This window comes from Episyrphus balteatus, chromosome 2, assembly GCF_945859705.1.
Source record: "Episyrphus balteatus chromosome 2, idEpiBalt1.1, whole genome shotgun sequence".
Lineage (NCBI taxonomy): Eukaryota > Metazoa > Arthropoda > Insecta > Diptera > Syrphidae > Episyrphus > Episyrphus balteatus.
The window spans coordinates 125,186,519-125,202,949 of NC_079135.1; the positions used below are offsets into that span (position 1 = coordinate 125,186,519).

The following is a 16,431-nucleotide window of genomic DNA, read 5'->3' on the forward strand; positions in this document are numbered from 1 at the left end:
CAGAATCCCGAAAATCCAGAATCTCGAAAATCCAGAATCTCGAAAATCCAAAATCCCAAAAACCCAAGATCCCGAAAACCCAAAATCCCGAATGGGATTCCGAAAAATTATACAGGGTGTCCCAAAAGTAATGGATCAAACGAAGTATGCTGATAGGGGATCTTAAGGGCTCTCAGTATTGGGTAACTTGTTCATCCCAAATCCTTACGGTTTTCGATTTAATGCAATTCTTGTGAAATTTCGAAAAATCCCTACTTTGCAACAGTATTTTGCTTCCTGCGCCCATTATTGATTTTTGGTTTTTACAATTCTTTTACTAAAACATTGCCAAATAATTAGGAACAATTAATTAATCAAAACATTTTTTATTTCATACGCCATTTCGCTGCAAATTAGCTAATAGTTTCAAGTTTTATAAAAAAATCAGTTTCTTACTTTTTTTTGAGAGCAACACCGCAACAAAAATTTGTACGGTGTGAGAATGGTTTATTATTTTAAAAAGTTGCTCTGTTATTGTAGTTTTCAAAAAAGTATAGAAGTTCCCAAAGTTGCAGTTAGATGGCAATATATTACAATTTGAATTCAACAAAACAGGGTTCTTCAGAGCAAAAATACAAACAAAAATAGAGGCTTTTGTTCAAAGAAAAATAAACAAATAACAGTTCGAGAAAATGTGTTTATTTTTGGTTGTTTTTTGTACTGAAAAACCCTGTTTTGTTGAATTAAAACTGTAATATTTTACGATCTAACTGCAACTTTCGGAATTTGTATACTTTTTTGAAAACTACAATAACAGGGCAACTTTTTAAAATAATAAACCATTCTCACACCATAAAATTTTTTTTCAACGGTGTTGCTCTCAAATAAAAGTTAGAAATTGACTTTTTATAAAATTTGAAACTGTTAGCTAATTTGCAGCGAAATGGCGTATGAAATAAAAAATGTTTTGATTAATTAATTGTTCCTAATTATTTGGCAGTGTTTTAGTAAAAGAATTGTAAAAACCAAAAATCAATAATGGGCGCAGGAAGCAAAATACTGTTGCAAAGTAGGGATTTTTCGAAATTTCACAAGAATTGCATTAAATCGAAAACCGTAAGGATTTGGGATGAACAAGTTACCAAATTCTGAGAGCCCTTAAGATCCCCTATCAGCATACTTTGTTTGATCCATTACTTTTGGGACACCCTGTATATGTAAAATGAAAAATTTGTGCAACTTTTTCAGTTTATATAAATTTTCGGGATTTGGATTTTGAAAAATAATCTGAAATGTGAAGTTAAAAAGTAAACACGTAAAAAACAATTTTCGGCATTCTAGGTTTTCGGTATTTTTAATTTCTAAGATCCTGGGTTTTTGGGATTCTGTATTTTCGGGATTTTGGGTTTTCTGGATTGTAGGTTTCTGGATTCAAAATTTTGCGATTGTGTCCGTCTCCCGCCACCAAGCTGTAACCGTTGCAGCCTCTATATTTGGCAACCTTACTTGAAACCATTTTGGTCAAGATCGATGTCACAATTGCTGTTACCATTCTCTAAATTTTGGCCATCATTTTATGGTCATCATTCATCATTCTGATAATAATTTTTCATCATATTTGTCACCAGTTTGATCTCAATTAGAGTTACCATCCGTATAAATTTGCCTCAATTGTTGTACATGTACCTACTTTTTTTCATTAAATTTTAAAGGGAAAACTTAATACAATGTAATAAAATTAAAAGTTAAATTAAATGTTCAAATCATTCGCTTTGAGACACCCTTTATAAATAAAATCTAACTAAACCTTACAATTGCTTCAAAAATAGAGACAAAATTGCCATGAAAATTATATTTAGAATATCTTTTTTTCTTGCCTCAATTACGTTAGATATCACGATTATTGAATTTTCTCAACACAAAATTTCTAAAGCAATATTTTCCATCCTATACCTTTAAAAAAAACCCAATAAAACTACCTTCACAATATACAAACGTAGGTACATACATATTTTCTATTCAACAAATTGCCACTCACACTATAGTATCCAACTTCCTGTAAACTAATATACAGGAACACATTGAGGACTCCAACAAATTCTGTCGATATAAATCCAAATACATAAAGGAAAAAACTTTGTCCGTATGTGACTTTGAATAGGGCTGGTTGCAAAGTCGACCTTGGGCGTAGTTTTGAACCTATTTCCGCTTTTAAAATCGAAATGTATGCAATCAGTCCAATAAGCATGAAAAGTCCTGTAAATTAGACAAAAAAAAAAAAAAAAAACAGAGAAAAAATAGAAAACGAATCATATTTCTGTTGTTACTTAAAATAGGGTGACCATACTTAAAAAAAAAAGTGGAATAGAATAAAGAAAAATTGGTGATTTTTTTTTTTAATATCATTTTCCCAAAATTATAATATTTTTTACTATTTTTAAAAACACTCAAAGTTTATAAAAATCAAAGAAAATACTTTAAAAAAATATTTGAAAACAGTTGCAAATTTTTCTTTTATTTTTTTTGGTCAAAATATCGTCGGTTAGGGCAAACCATTTGACAATTTCTTTTATTCTTTCAATTTTAAATAAAATCATGATTTTTCTGAAAAATAAAAAATTTGAAAAAAAAAGAACAAATGGTCACCATATTTTAAACTCTGTCATATCTAAAATACTAGAAGAGGTACTCACCTGAAACTATAAACATAATTCCCGAACTAAAATAGTAAAGGTTGTTTTGATGTGAACACGTTGGCACCAGAAAAACGATGAAACTAATCAATAGAAAGACGCCAGATGCCAAAAAGAATGGACATGATTTTGTGATTGTATCTGCAAAAAATTGAAAGTTCAAAAGGACATGAATTTTGTTACTCACAAAAAAAAAAAAAAAAACAAAACAGCAAATAATAAAAAAAATACTATCTACAAATAGAAATATAAATTTGTTGGATCAATGAGTTCGAACTGAAATTTGAGAGTTGGTCTTATATTTATGACATGAACGGTGTCATTTCGAATGATATAGGAGTAGTAGTAGTATGGCATATATGGTCTGATGGGTTTCCAGGCAGACGACCAAAGGATTCAAGGGATTTATATGCTTTACAATATATCAGGAGCGCATTTAAATCATTTATAGTTTGTTGTAAATGGCTTTTTCATAGTTGGAACTTCTGAAAAAGCTAATATTGATATGGATGTTTGATTTATTCGCTTTGTTTATTAAAAATTAGAGTGATTTAAGTTTTCTGTTCTTGTCTTAAATTATTTAATTTAAAATATTACTAGGGTCTGATAGCCAATGTATTAGTTAGAAGACGTCAATTTAAGTCACAGTCTGAGATATCAGACTATAACTTCTTCTAGACTTGGGGGTCCAAATTTACCTTTAGGATTCTTGGCTCGTCAAAAATACTACTGCATCAGAACAATTTCTAAGAATATGTCTGTCATGCAAACAAGGAAACTGCACGAAGTGTTAATCAATATTTGCTAGTCTATTTTGTCGTAGGAGGTCTCAAGGGTTGCGTATTATCGAGAGAATTCTGAGAATGTACTTACTTTTTATTTTGGAGATAACTTTAGGGCCTCTAACATTAATTTTTTATATACCCCATTTTTACCTTTAATAGAGTAGTGAATTCCGAAAAAATATATTCAAGTTAAAGGATAGACCGGGTTTGAAAGCAACTCATTGATGTGCAAATTTTGAGACCACTTTTCGTAAAATAGAAGTGAGAACGGGAATCTTCATGAAATGACGGGACACTCTAATATCCATAACGAAAACTACAGTGACCCCTTCGTTATTTATCAAAATCTTTCAAAACTAAACCCTGGATGAATCTAATGAGATCCGAGTGGAATGATTTGGCTTGTTGAATTATCACCCCAAGATCAGTCAAGATAGGTCGCCGGAAAATTCATCGAAAACTATTCTTCGAATGAGAGTTCTTTAAAAACAATTATTCGAATAACAACAATTCATTGTAACCATAACACGTTTTTGATAATAGTACTATGTATTAACGCCGCACAGTGCGGTATTTTGGTCTAAAACCTGGTCAAAAATATCTGGGCACACTTTTCACATTAAATAGGTACCAAATGACTAAAAAGTTATTTTTAAGGAAAATTTTTCATTTTCTTGGTAGGGGAGAGTGGGGCCAAATGTAACACTTTTTTCTAAAATCGATGGTTCTCCTACAAATTTGAAAGTGGGTCAACCAGACCTTTTTTAAATTAAAGACCCATGTTTTAGCTCCAAGATCCATCATAAAAATTTAGCAAAACATAACGGTAATGTTGAAAAATAAAGCTTCCAAAAAAAAAATCGTGTTGTTTCAACTTACCCCACATACGGGGCAAAGTGTAACACATACCGGGGTAGGTTGTACCAAGAACTAAAAATAAGAGAAAAATACCTTTATTTGTTTATATTTATTTATTTTTAATTAATAACAATAAAAACAAACCTCAGTCATGAAATTTTGGTGCAAATTTGTAAAAAGTGGAGCAAATCCAAGATTTCCAGAGAAAATTTGACAGTAGTCTTGAATAAAAGTTATTCGAATTCATAAATTGTTTTATAAGCTTTATGAATTCAAGTGGTGGTTCAAAAATGTTTTTCCAATTTCAAAATAAATACAAATTCAATTACAAGCATTCATATTCAGGGTTGTTAATTATATTAGGTAAAGAATTTTTCAGTATAGGTAGGTTTTTACATGGTACAACTTGCCCCGGAAAAATGTTACAACTAGCCCCAGCATGAAATTTGGCACATAAAATCAATTTAAAAAAAAAGCGAAACTGATATAGACATAACATATACACGCAATTTGAGCCAAAACACAGTTGCATATAACAAAAAAACACTTAGCACTCTATCTTTTTCGGGTAAAGAGGTAGACCGAAAATAAAATTAAAAAAAAAAGTTACAAACATGCATTTTTTGGGCACCACTAGTGTAACTTCTCACCCTGTCGTCTAATCTTCATCTGAAGAAAATGTGCCGGTAGATATGCAAAAATTGAGCATTTTTCTCCTTTACGCGTTTCTTAATATTGAAAGGAACATCGCTTTTTTTAGCTGTTAATTCTTACCCCTGTTACATTTAGCCCCACTCTCCCCTACAGTTAAACCCACCTTAAAAATAAAAAAATACACGTACAGTCCTGTGCTATAACTTTTCTTAAAGCTAGTAATTTATTCATTTTTTTGTTTTTTTTTGACTCAAGTTGCTTCAAATTATCATTAATTCAAGTTGTTTCATTAACGGCCATATTATTCTCTAGTTTAAAAAATACATCTGGATGTAAAATTGTCAAATCGTCACCGTAAAGCAAAATTGTTCTAAGTCACAAAAAGCAAATTTTACAGGGCACGATTTTTAAGTTTCAAATTGGTTTAAAACGACAATTTTCTGCTCGTTTGCCATTCAAGTTATGTTTTATATAAAGTTTGTTCTTTTCTCTTGAATAAAATATACAAGTTTACCTCATTAGTAGTTGCATACTATTTTTAAATATTTTTTAAAACTAAAAACTCAAAATTGGACATAGAACAAATCCTATACAAGTACGTTTTTTTCTTAAATAAAAAGTGGACTTAGAACAATCAAGAATACTCGGGCTCATTTTTAAAAGGCTACTTCCCTGTTTTTATTGTTCTATGTCCCATTAAATTATATTTTCTGCGGAATGAAATTTTTTTTGACAAAAACGGTTTTGAAATTCGGAAAGAGCACCCTCAAATTAGTAAAACTGCATCATTAACTCATTTTCGGTAAAAAATGGATTTAGAACAATTTTGCTTTACGCCGACGAAATGTCAAAAATAAATCCAAATCCAAAATAGTTATCCCGATTTTAAGTATGAAAATAGTTAAAAATGACTATTTTTAACTCTGTGTGATAGTGAATATCATAGATTTGGATTTATTTCTTTACATCCAGATGTATTTTTTAAACTAGTGAATAATATGGCCGTAAGTAGTTTTTGAGAAATTAAGTTTTAAAGATAAAATTTAGAAATATTTTTTTTTTTCGTTTTTTAATTGATTCTGTAAAAAATTTTGCAATATTATGGACCTTTTTTATCATTATTTAATGACCTGGTAGTTTTTAATCAAATTCTAAAGAATTCATTCTATTAAATATATCAAAGTTCCTAAGAAATAACAAAAAAAAACTGAAACATACTTTTTTCTGGAAAACCCTGTTTTTTATTTGAACTTTTTTTAACATACATACATTATATCTCAAGAATCTGTCAAAATTTGAGGTTGATGTTAGCCAAATTGACCAAGTTATGAGTATTTTAATACTTCGCTTACGAATGTTTTATTCCAGAGTTCAAAATTTTAAACCGTTCTCCCCAAAACTAACGTTGAAATGCAATATTGTTCTAAATATCCAGCAGTCTAATAATATATATGTAGGTAAGACCATGTTTCGGTGTGTTGCGCTATTTTGAAAAACACTTATGTTTAAAAATAAGATCGAGAAAAGTGAAATTTTTTACTTTTAAGTTAAAAAAAAAACACTTAGCTGTAATTTATTCACACTACATTCAATTTAAAGTCTCCATTAACAACGGGAAATTTTAAAAGTTGTATGTGATTTGGCAGATTTTTTATTTTTAATGGAGTGTTTAAATATAATGGAGGGTGAATAAATTGAGCATTAGAAAGTTCAGTTTTTTTTTATAAAAAATCGCAAAAAATTCGTGTTTACCCAAAAGCAAATTTTCAGAACCCATGAGTTAGAATTTTATTTGAGTTTATTCGTCGATTTTCATATATTCATTAAGTCGCAATTGATTGACTGATTTCAATCCTTTCAAACTCTGTTAAGAGTTCCACATAAACCACTCGTCACGCAAAACTATAGGCATATTCTGTTTCGGAAATCCACCCCTGTACAACAGTTAAGGAGAGTAAGTTCCACTAGACATTTATCATATCGAACCCGCCTAGATGGAATTTTGAGTAAACAGTTTATGGACTTTGCATATATGTATGCAGAGCAGCTTAAGTTTTGCCAGTGTTGTGTGTATCATCTGATTTATGTTTCCCCCAAGTTCCAGGAGTCGTGTCGTGTTATATCGTCTTGGTCCAGAGAGCACAGTTGAGCTAGTTTTCTTTATTTATTACCAACGTCCCGATGTCTTTTTTTTTTTGGAATGAAAGTGGGTGCGATGTCCTCTTCGGGCTTCAGAGTCTTTTGTTGTTTCTCCTGTCAACTTAAGTGTTCACAACGATTACAGAAGAGTGGCAATATAGAAATTAGCTGCAGCTCTCTGAATAGTAGCAAGTAGACCCAGTTGGTGTTTTCGTTATAGAAATAGATAGATACTTTAGCTTGCAGCTCTTTTGCCTAGGCACATTTAGGACTATGAGAATGAGATGCGGTTAACCATTAAGTTCGGCTCACTTGGCTCAACGAACGACTATAAGTTGTTGGAGAGAGTGTAGTAGGAGAGGAAGATATAAATTACCTCTACGATGTGGCAGTGTGGTGAGTTTTAGTCACTTTTGGTTGTTTAGCTGGTGGCAAGATGAATGAATGTCGTCGCTTAATGTGCCATTCACACATAACCAACGCAGCACACAAAACCCATTTAGCTAGTCTTTAACCCATAAAGAGGATGAATTTAACTGCTGCTTTGAATGGGAAAATATACCCCGACTACCCCTACGTCGTCGTCAGACGTGAGTCGGAGCCCTAAGCACATTATTCACTTTTTCTTGGGTACTCTATTGGTTGGCAAAAGCCAAAGCAGTGCGTTTTTCTAAACTTTTTTTTGTATTCACCATTTTGATGCCCCCAAGAAGGAACAAGGATGGAATTCCTGGCTGGCTGAAAGAAGCTGAAGAGCATACTGGAGCAGTGGCAAAAGTCTGTCGTATATAGTTTGACGGTTAAGTGGATCCTTGTGATGCACAATGTCTTCCTCGTCGTGTCGTTTTTATGCTTCGTCTTCTATAAGTCTTGTCTTGTATTTTTGGGGTTAAGGTGACACTGATAGAGTTCTGTCTTGAAATGGCAAGGTGGTGAGAGAAGACACTTTATGGTTTGTTATTGTGATGTGTGATATGTGACAAAGAAGAATTCCGTCTTTTTTTTTATCTCAGTTTTTTTTTATATCTATTAGATTTGAGTGGACTTTTTAAGTGAGTTTTTATTATGCTTTTATTTGGCTTGAACGAGCAGCTCTATCGACTTTATGCCTTGAGGGTTCAAATCCTTAAATGTATTTTTCAAGAAATAAAAAAAAATATATATTTCTTTTGAAGAAATAATAAAAAATAATAAATTGCTTGAAACATCTGCCAGAGGGTGATAAATCACAACATCACCCTGTGTCACAAGTTCAGGTGATATAAGGTTTTTTCTTATACGACTTTATTTGGTAAAGCACCTTTATATAAGAGCTAAAACTCATTATTTTAATTTTGACACATAAATTAGCGATGCGAATGAATTTAATAATCAAACATTTGTGAGGTTAGAGAATATATTCCTCAATGCCCAACGAGTCGACGAGGATTTAATTAAATTCCCTAGACACTAGATGGAAGGGCGGAGAAATCTTGTAGTTTTTTTTTTTATTCCCTTACATTAAACCAATAAATAATATTTCCATGGTATGTGGAACTCAAATTGTTGGTATTGAGTTTTTTTTTGTTGGATTCTATGTGTGTAGTATTGGGGTGTACGTTAAGGAATTCTTTTTCGTACTTCGGGAATGTTTTTTTTTTTGTTTTGAATGAAGTATTTTTTTTTTCTTTTTTGTGTACTATGTATTTGGAATTTAGCCTAGAACATTCATCTATAAGAGGTGTTTTTGTTTAAAGGTTTCGTAAAATATTCAGTAGTGACATATATTGTTAGATCTGAGATGTGTTTGTGTTTACTTTGACCTCCTATTTTGAGAAAAAAATGTTACACATACGCTACAGTGACCCACTTTTATATTCACACATGGATTTTGGTGCTACATTGTTTTCGAGCTGATTGGATTTTACTATGCCGAACTTATTTTCTATTCTTTGTTTTTCATTTTTCATTTTTTATTTTTTATTTTTTATTTTTTATTTTTTATTTTTTATTTTTTATTTTTTATTTTTTATTTTTTATTTTTTATTTTTTATTTTTTATTTTTTATTTTTTATTTTTTATTTTTTATTTTTTATTTTTTATTTTTTATTTTTTATTTTTTATTTTTTATTTTTTATTTTTTATTTTTTATTTTTTATTTTTTATTTTTTATTTTTTATTTTTTATTTTTTATTTTTTATTTTTTATTTTTTATTTTTTATTTTTTATTTTTTATTTTTTATTTTTTATTTTTTATTTTTTATTTTTTATTTTTTATTTTTTATTTTTTATTTTTTATTTTTCATTTTTCATTTTTCATTTTTCATTTTTCATTTTTCATTTTTCATTTTTCATTTTTCATTTTTCACTTTTCATTTTTCATTTTTCATTTTTCATTTTTCATTTTTCATTTTTCATTTTTTATTTTTCATTTTTCATTTTGCATTTTGCATTTTGCATTTTGCATTTTGCATTTTGCATTTTGCATTTTGCATTTTGCATTTTGCATTTTGCATTTTGCATTTTGCATTTTGCATTTTTCATTTTTCATTTTTCATTTTTCATTTTTCATTTTTCATTTTTCATTTTTCATTTTTCATTTTTCATTTTTCATTTTTCATTTTTCATTTTTCATTTTTCATTTTTCATTTTTCATTTTTCATTTTTCATTTTTCGTTTTTCATTTTTCATTTGTCATTTGTCGTTTTTCATTTTTCATTTTTCATTTTTCATTTTTCATTTTTTATTTTTCATTTTTCATTTTTCATTTTTCATTTTTCATTTTTCATTTTTCATTTTTAATTTTTAATTTTTCATTTTTCATTTTTTATTTTTCATTTTTCATTTTTGATTTTCCAGTTTTCAGTTTCATTTTTCATTGCATTTGCATTTGCATTTGCATTTACGTTTGTATTTGCATTCGCATTCCCATAGGCGTTTGTTTTTGCATTTGCATATGCATTTCCATATTAATTTGCATTTGCATTTGCATTTACATTTACATTTGCATTTGCATTTGCATTTGCATTTGCATTTGCATTTGCATTTGCATTTGCATTTGCATTTGCACTTGCATTTGCATTTGCATTTGCATTCGCATTCGCATTCGCATTTGCATTTGCATTTGCATTTGCATTTGCATTTGCATTTGCATTTGCATTTGCATTTGCATTTTCAACTTAACAATGCGAATGCGTGCGACCGCGCAAACCCTTAACTAAATTACTTTTTATTGTTTTTTACTCCATTCTTTGAAAAAAACCCTAAGCTTTTTGTGTGTTTCGCACAACATTACCATCAATCCGTTGTAAAAAAACAACCTTCAAATGCACACAAAATTCCCTTCAGTCCTCGTTAACATTATATTCAAATCACATTGCACCACATTATCCTTCGTTGTTTATGTTATTTTATTTTTTGTATATGAAATGTTAAAACCCTTTTTAGTTACTGCCCAAGGACTTCTAAAATAGCAAAAAATTCTATTTTCACTTCCACACCGGAAGAACAGAACATCCCTCATCATGTGTCATTAACGCCATTGAACAAAAAAAAAAAAAAACAACAATTTACAACATGCCGCCAACTCCCACAAGTATACTAAATATTCCCAATACTCGTATAGAATATGGCTTATACAACACTTACCCCCAATCAAATATAAAATCGGTCAGATTGTTAGGTCTGTGTTAAACCGTTAGAGAGAGTGAACATCCCTTAGGATGGGGGCAACTCTCTAACAGAACATGCTTCGCCAGGCAATCAGTTCATCGATTATAAATGCCACACACAAAAAAAGCGAGAGGAGTTTTTTGAAATTGATTACTAGAGCATAATTAAAATGTTTCGATTATTCGTGCATATACTGTCAGCGGTAAAGTGGTCAATGTACTCCCCCTAGCCAACATGTATTGTTGGCTAAAAGCTCATACAAAAAAAAAAAAGGATTCAGAGAAAAGAAGAATACACAAAAAAAAAAAAAAACAACTTATTGTCATTTTTTTTGGCTTTGTAGCAATGTTTTTTATTGTCATTCTCTCCCCCTCCCCAACAGACTCCGTTTTTGAAACAGACAGATCATCCTTTTATTATTCGGTTTATTATGTTTGCTCTGCCGCTCAAAATAGGATTCTGCTGCTACTGTGGCAGAAGCGTGAACATGTTTATACTCTTTTGTATATGTAGATGTATTTTTTTTTTTACACTATTCTCGCTTATTGGTCATTTTACATGCCAGAGGGTAAAGCAATTTTACAAATCCCGAAATGCTTTTAAAATCGCTATAAATTTTATATCAGCAATTTTTATTATTATATTCCTAAAATGAAGTAATACGGTTATATAGAGATTACTACTACAACAATGAGGTGTTTGGGTGATAGAAATGGGTCGGGTAGTTTGTTTGCATATTATTAGCCCAGTTGGCAGGGATTGATTTTTTTTTTTACTGTAACAAAATTCAATAGTATAATTATTTTGTGGTTAGTATATTTTATATTGAGTTTTTTGGTGTGTTCTGAAAAAGTCGCAATGTTGGAACCACAAGTTGTAATCATCATTAAAAAAAAATTATTGCAAATATCATAAATTAAATACAGAGTCTTTCAATCCAAACCATGGCCAACCGCAATATTCTAACAATGATTTGCAAATAACTGCTGTCAAAAACAACAATTATTAACAATACTGGACCAAAACTACTACCTTGCAAACGGTCAGCATTTGTTTTGTAAAATTTCAAGATTTCATCTCATGTTCAAAACTCTTTGGTAAAACAAAAACACATATATTTAAGACAGAAATGAAAAACTAAGAAGCCCACTAGAAATTATTTTTTGTCAAAAAACTGCCAAAGTATTGTCTTCGAATTTCAAAATTCGGCCTTATTTACAAAAGCGAACACCGAATTTCAACACTCGGCCTTATTGCCCTTTTTTAAAGTGAAATAACGCCGAGTTCCAACTGAGAAATAAGGCCGAATGTTAGAAAAGTGAGGATAAAAGCAGACGGAAGTTAACCGGTAAGATAACCTTTTTTTTTGAAACGCATATACATAAGGCCCAAATTTATTGAGGAACAATGGCCCCAACACCAATTTGGGACTTATGTCCATCCCATCGAGGTATAGGTTCCAAAAAATCCCAGAGACATATAACCCTTTTTTTATTTATAGGACTTATTTTAAAATTGAGTCGGCCGAAATATAAGTTAAGGATTAATCACACTTTAGTGGGACATAAGCGCCACATATTTTTTTTTTTTAAATTTGCCCACTGGAGAATCAATTTCAAGGTGTGAAAATAAATTTATTTTCACAACGCCCAAATTTTATTTGTGGGTCTTATGTCCAACCTGAGTTTGTCATAAGCGCCACATTTAATTTGGAGCTTATGTCTCACTCAAGTGGGACTTAAGCTTCTCAAATGCTATTATGGCTATTATGTCCATGGGTTTTATGTCCCTGTCCCAAAAACATGGCATTTCAATACCAAACTTTCTGCAGGTTGTTACATAGAAAATTTAACTAAGCTCCACTTAGCAGGATTTGCTTCACTGAAAAAAAGTGAAATAATGCCGAATCGGGGTAATTTCCCAACTAACAATTTTACTTCCACAAGGGTCTAACGAAGCTGTTTCGATTTTAGAAATATTGCTTGTATACGACCATAGAGAAGGCCATTTGGCCCACCCGAGAAGCTTGATAGGCCTTAGAAGAGTCATATGCAAGTTGATTGGAGAGACTCATAACATGTCTTTAATGCCTTATAGAAACAACCAACATTTGAAATTTGAAAATGTGTATGGCTTTTATTTTTATTTAGAAGCTCTGAGTAGACTTGTCGAAGGATTGTGAAAGTCTAAACGAGGTATATCCCAAATAGAATAAAAAAAAAAAAAAAATTTTTTTTCATTTTATTTTTTTTTTTTTTTTGTACCTATTACATTTTATTTTTTCATTTTCTTCTTTGTTTTCGCGATCCGGTTTTGCTTCTGAAATTAAATTTCCAAACACAATTATATTGAGAAAAAAACTTCTTACTACTTGACGCATTTTGCTGGATTTGAACCTCGTACATCCTGATTGATAGTCCGGTACCTTACCCATCGAGCTACTCAGGTATATAATGAAAGAGTTTCAAATTTGGAGTAGTTGAAACCAGAACTTTCTAAGGGCTTCGACTTAATTCCTGATGAGTTTCACTATCTTAAAGAATATGGTGACCATTTGTGTTTTTTTTTTTCAAAGTTATTATTTTTGGTTAGGTATTTTCTGATTTTTTTTTATCTTGTAAAAAATTATTTAATAAAGACTTAATAATATTATATTCTGATTGTCAAATCTTATCATTATTGAGAAGATGAAAGAGAATAATTTTTTACTCAAGAACAATTTTTCTGGAGCAGAAAAAAATATCTGAAAAATTCGGTTTTTTTAGACTTTAGAGGTTTCACCCGGATGCCGTCAACTTGCATTTTTCCGAAGCAGAAAAAAACTTTTAATTTTTTTGGGCTTTTGGCTTTTTCTTAAAAATAAGAGAATTAACTTTGTTTTGAACTTAGATAAAAAATCTAAAATGTCCATCACTATTTTATATTTAAATAAGTGGAGAAGATTAAAATCTTGTTTTCCTTTCTTCTCTACTTACTCGAATATGAACTCCAAATTGGTCAGTAAACCATTTTTAATATCACTATTTTAAACCAATTACCGATATGAAAAGATTCACTTTTTTATTTATTTCTTTATAACAATGAATAAAAAAAACCAAAAATGGTCACCATAATGGCACTTATCCAAATATTTCTTATTCTCATGAGTTTGCCTGACAGTTTAAAAAATTTAGCTTGTACTCACTTTCACAGGGCTTCTAGAAATAAAATTAGTTCGCTTAGGCAAACTTATAAAATTAAATGCTTTTTACAATGTTTTGCTTGTACTTAAAGGATCTCTACAAATATAAATAAATGTCCCCTAACTTCGCTAAGGCAAACATATAAAACTAAAAGCTTTTCGCGCATGCGCCTGAAATTGAACTTCTTTTTTCTCATACAGAGATACAAAATAAACATTTATGTAAGTCGTTATTATTTGAAAGTAATATAAAACATACTTTGTAATATTTTCAATCAAAAACAATGATTCAACAATTTTTTAAATCAAATATTAAAATGCAGTAACTATAACACATCTATTTTGTGGAATATTTGTTTAAAAAGGCAAAACCGTTTAACTGCGGTTTATTTGAAATTCAACGTAATGTTTTTTTTTATTTAATGAATATAACGACTCATATACTATTGACATAATTTCGGTAATATAGAATTATAATAATAAATGCATTTAAGGCAATTGTATAAGTTGTATGTACTTCTACCATACTTAAATACATACCTAAGTCATTTTTGAGTCTAATAATTTTCGAATTGGATAAAAAAAATACAAAGCATTCATAAAGATTTTGTAAGCAGTTCTAATACAATTTCTTTTGCAAAGCCATTTAAAAGAAGTCAGTTATTGGCTTTTATTTCTTGTGCTTCTACAATGGAATTTCATGTGGCCGTATTGAAATTTAAACGAAATGTTTACATTAATGCTTGTAGAAATTTTTAGATTCCACTTGCACTAGGTTTCTAGGAAGCGGTTAACGAAAGTTAAGCCTCGAAAGTTTGAATTTTCGATTCACAAACTAAATACAAGCCCTGTAGAGATAATAGCTGCAAGAAATTAAAGATCCTAACCTTGTGGAAGTAAAATTGTTAGTTGGGATAATTTTGAGATAACGGTAAAATAAAATTTTAGAATTCAACAGGTTATAACTTTTGACAAAGAGCAGATAGAAATTTTATTAAACTTTTATGAGCATCCTGATACAATTACCTTTCATTTGGTATATCACACATAACGATAGACTAACTACATCCTACACAATGTTAATTCAAGAAACTTGCGAAAAACCTCAAAACACCAGTGGAGATCTGTTGATCATGAACAGCCACCAGTGTGGGAAGTACCATAATCTCAGTCTGGAAATTCGACATGGTTGACTTTAAAAAATTCTAACTTCTCTTGTAGGCATCTTTGAAATGAGATTGATACGTCATTTGAAAGATTGTCAAACAAAAAAATTGATTCCATAAAAATAAATGTTTTTGTTTGCTTTTTTTTAATGAAATTTGATCGAGTTCAAAAAATTCTAGCTCTTTTTGTAGATGTCTCTTAGACCTGATCGATATATATATTTTGAGCTAAGACAATAAGATGGTATAAAATTTTTATAGGTTGTTAGGGAAAAAAATGGAATTAATGACGTGAGAAGATAAAAATTCATGTTTTTTTTGCTTTTTTTTTTGATGAAAATGATTGTTTTCCATAAATTATTTTTATACTTTTTGCGCATTGTAAAAATTTAAAAATGGTTTTATTCTTAAGAGAAAATACTTGGCTTTTAAATTGCATAATTTTTTTTTGTAAGCTTTTAAAATAAAAATTAATATAATGAGAAAAGAAAAAAAGGTAATATTATTTTTTAAACAAACATTTTAAACAAAAGAACACAACCTGTTTAACGACGTTATCACGTAAAATCATCGTCCGTAAACCGGCTTTACAGACAACCTCTTTTTTTTTCTCATTTGAAATAGGTATGCGTTGACTTATACTCTCATCAAAAACATAAAAAATTTGACTGTACTATGTATTGTTCAATCAAGTGCACTTGATTTTTAACGCAATTACTTAAACAAAACAAAAAAGGATTTAAGCGGGCCTATCTACTGAAATATGTAAGGATTTCTTAGTTTTAATTTTTTGTAAATTTTGTATACTTAAATAAAACAATTTTTTTGCAATGACCAGTAAAGAGTTTTTATTTATTTCTCGAGATCAAAGATTTTTTATTATTTTCATAGCAAGCGCACAATAAGGCTGGCGAGGATTTTTCGAACAATCAATTTGAGCTGCAACTCCGATAATATCTATCGAAAACACTATCAAAATTACTAAGAAATAACAAATTTTTTCCAAGACACCCATTGAATTTGTTGTGTTTAGTGATATTGTAACACGTAAAATTTAAGTATTTCTCAGAAAATTATTTTTCTTATGATAGATAAAAGCACTTTCTGAAAGGAACCATGTATTTGAAGCAGCTTTTTATAGTAAAAATCTGGCCTGTAAAAGTAATTATTATAATAATATAACATTTAAATATTTAATAGCATAATGTAACTTGGTAAACTTTTTAATTTTTAATTAAGTAAATTGTCAGTAATATAATTGACTAATAAAAAAACATTTCAATTAAAATTTTTTAATCGGTATCAAAACAGGTCTAAAGTTTATA

The 16,431-nt window shown here is 29.7% G+C and overlaps 1 protein-coding gene across 1 annotated transcript in view; it reads right to left on the reverse strand.

Moving 5' to 3' along the window:
- LOC129909730 (uncharacterized) overlaps positions 1–16,431 on the reverse strand; it is a 95,504-nt gene that overhangs the window by 11,942 nt on the left and 67,131 nt on the right. The window contains exons 4-5 of the mRNA XM_055986803.1: positions 2,673–2,813; positions 2,018–2,235 (exon numbers count right to left, since the gene is read on the reverse strand). Of these exons, the coding sequence (XP_055842778.1) occupies positions 2,018–2,235; positions 2,673–2,813 (359 nt within the window). The remainder of the gene's footprint in view (positions 1–2,017; positions 2,236–2,672; positions 2,814–16,431) is intronic.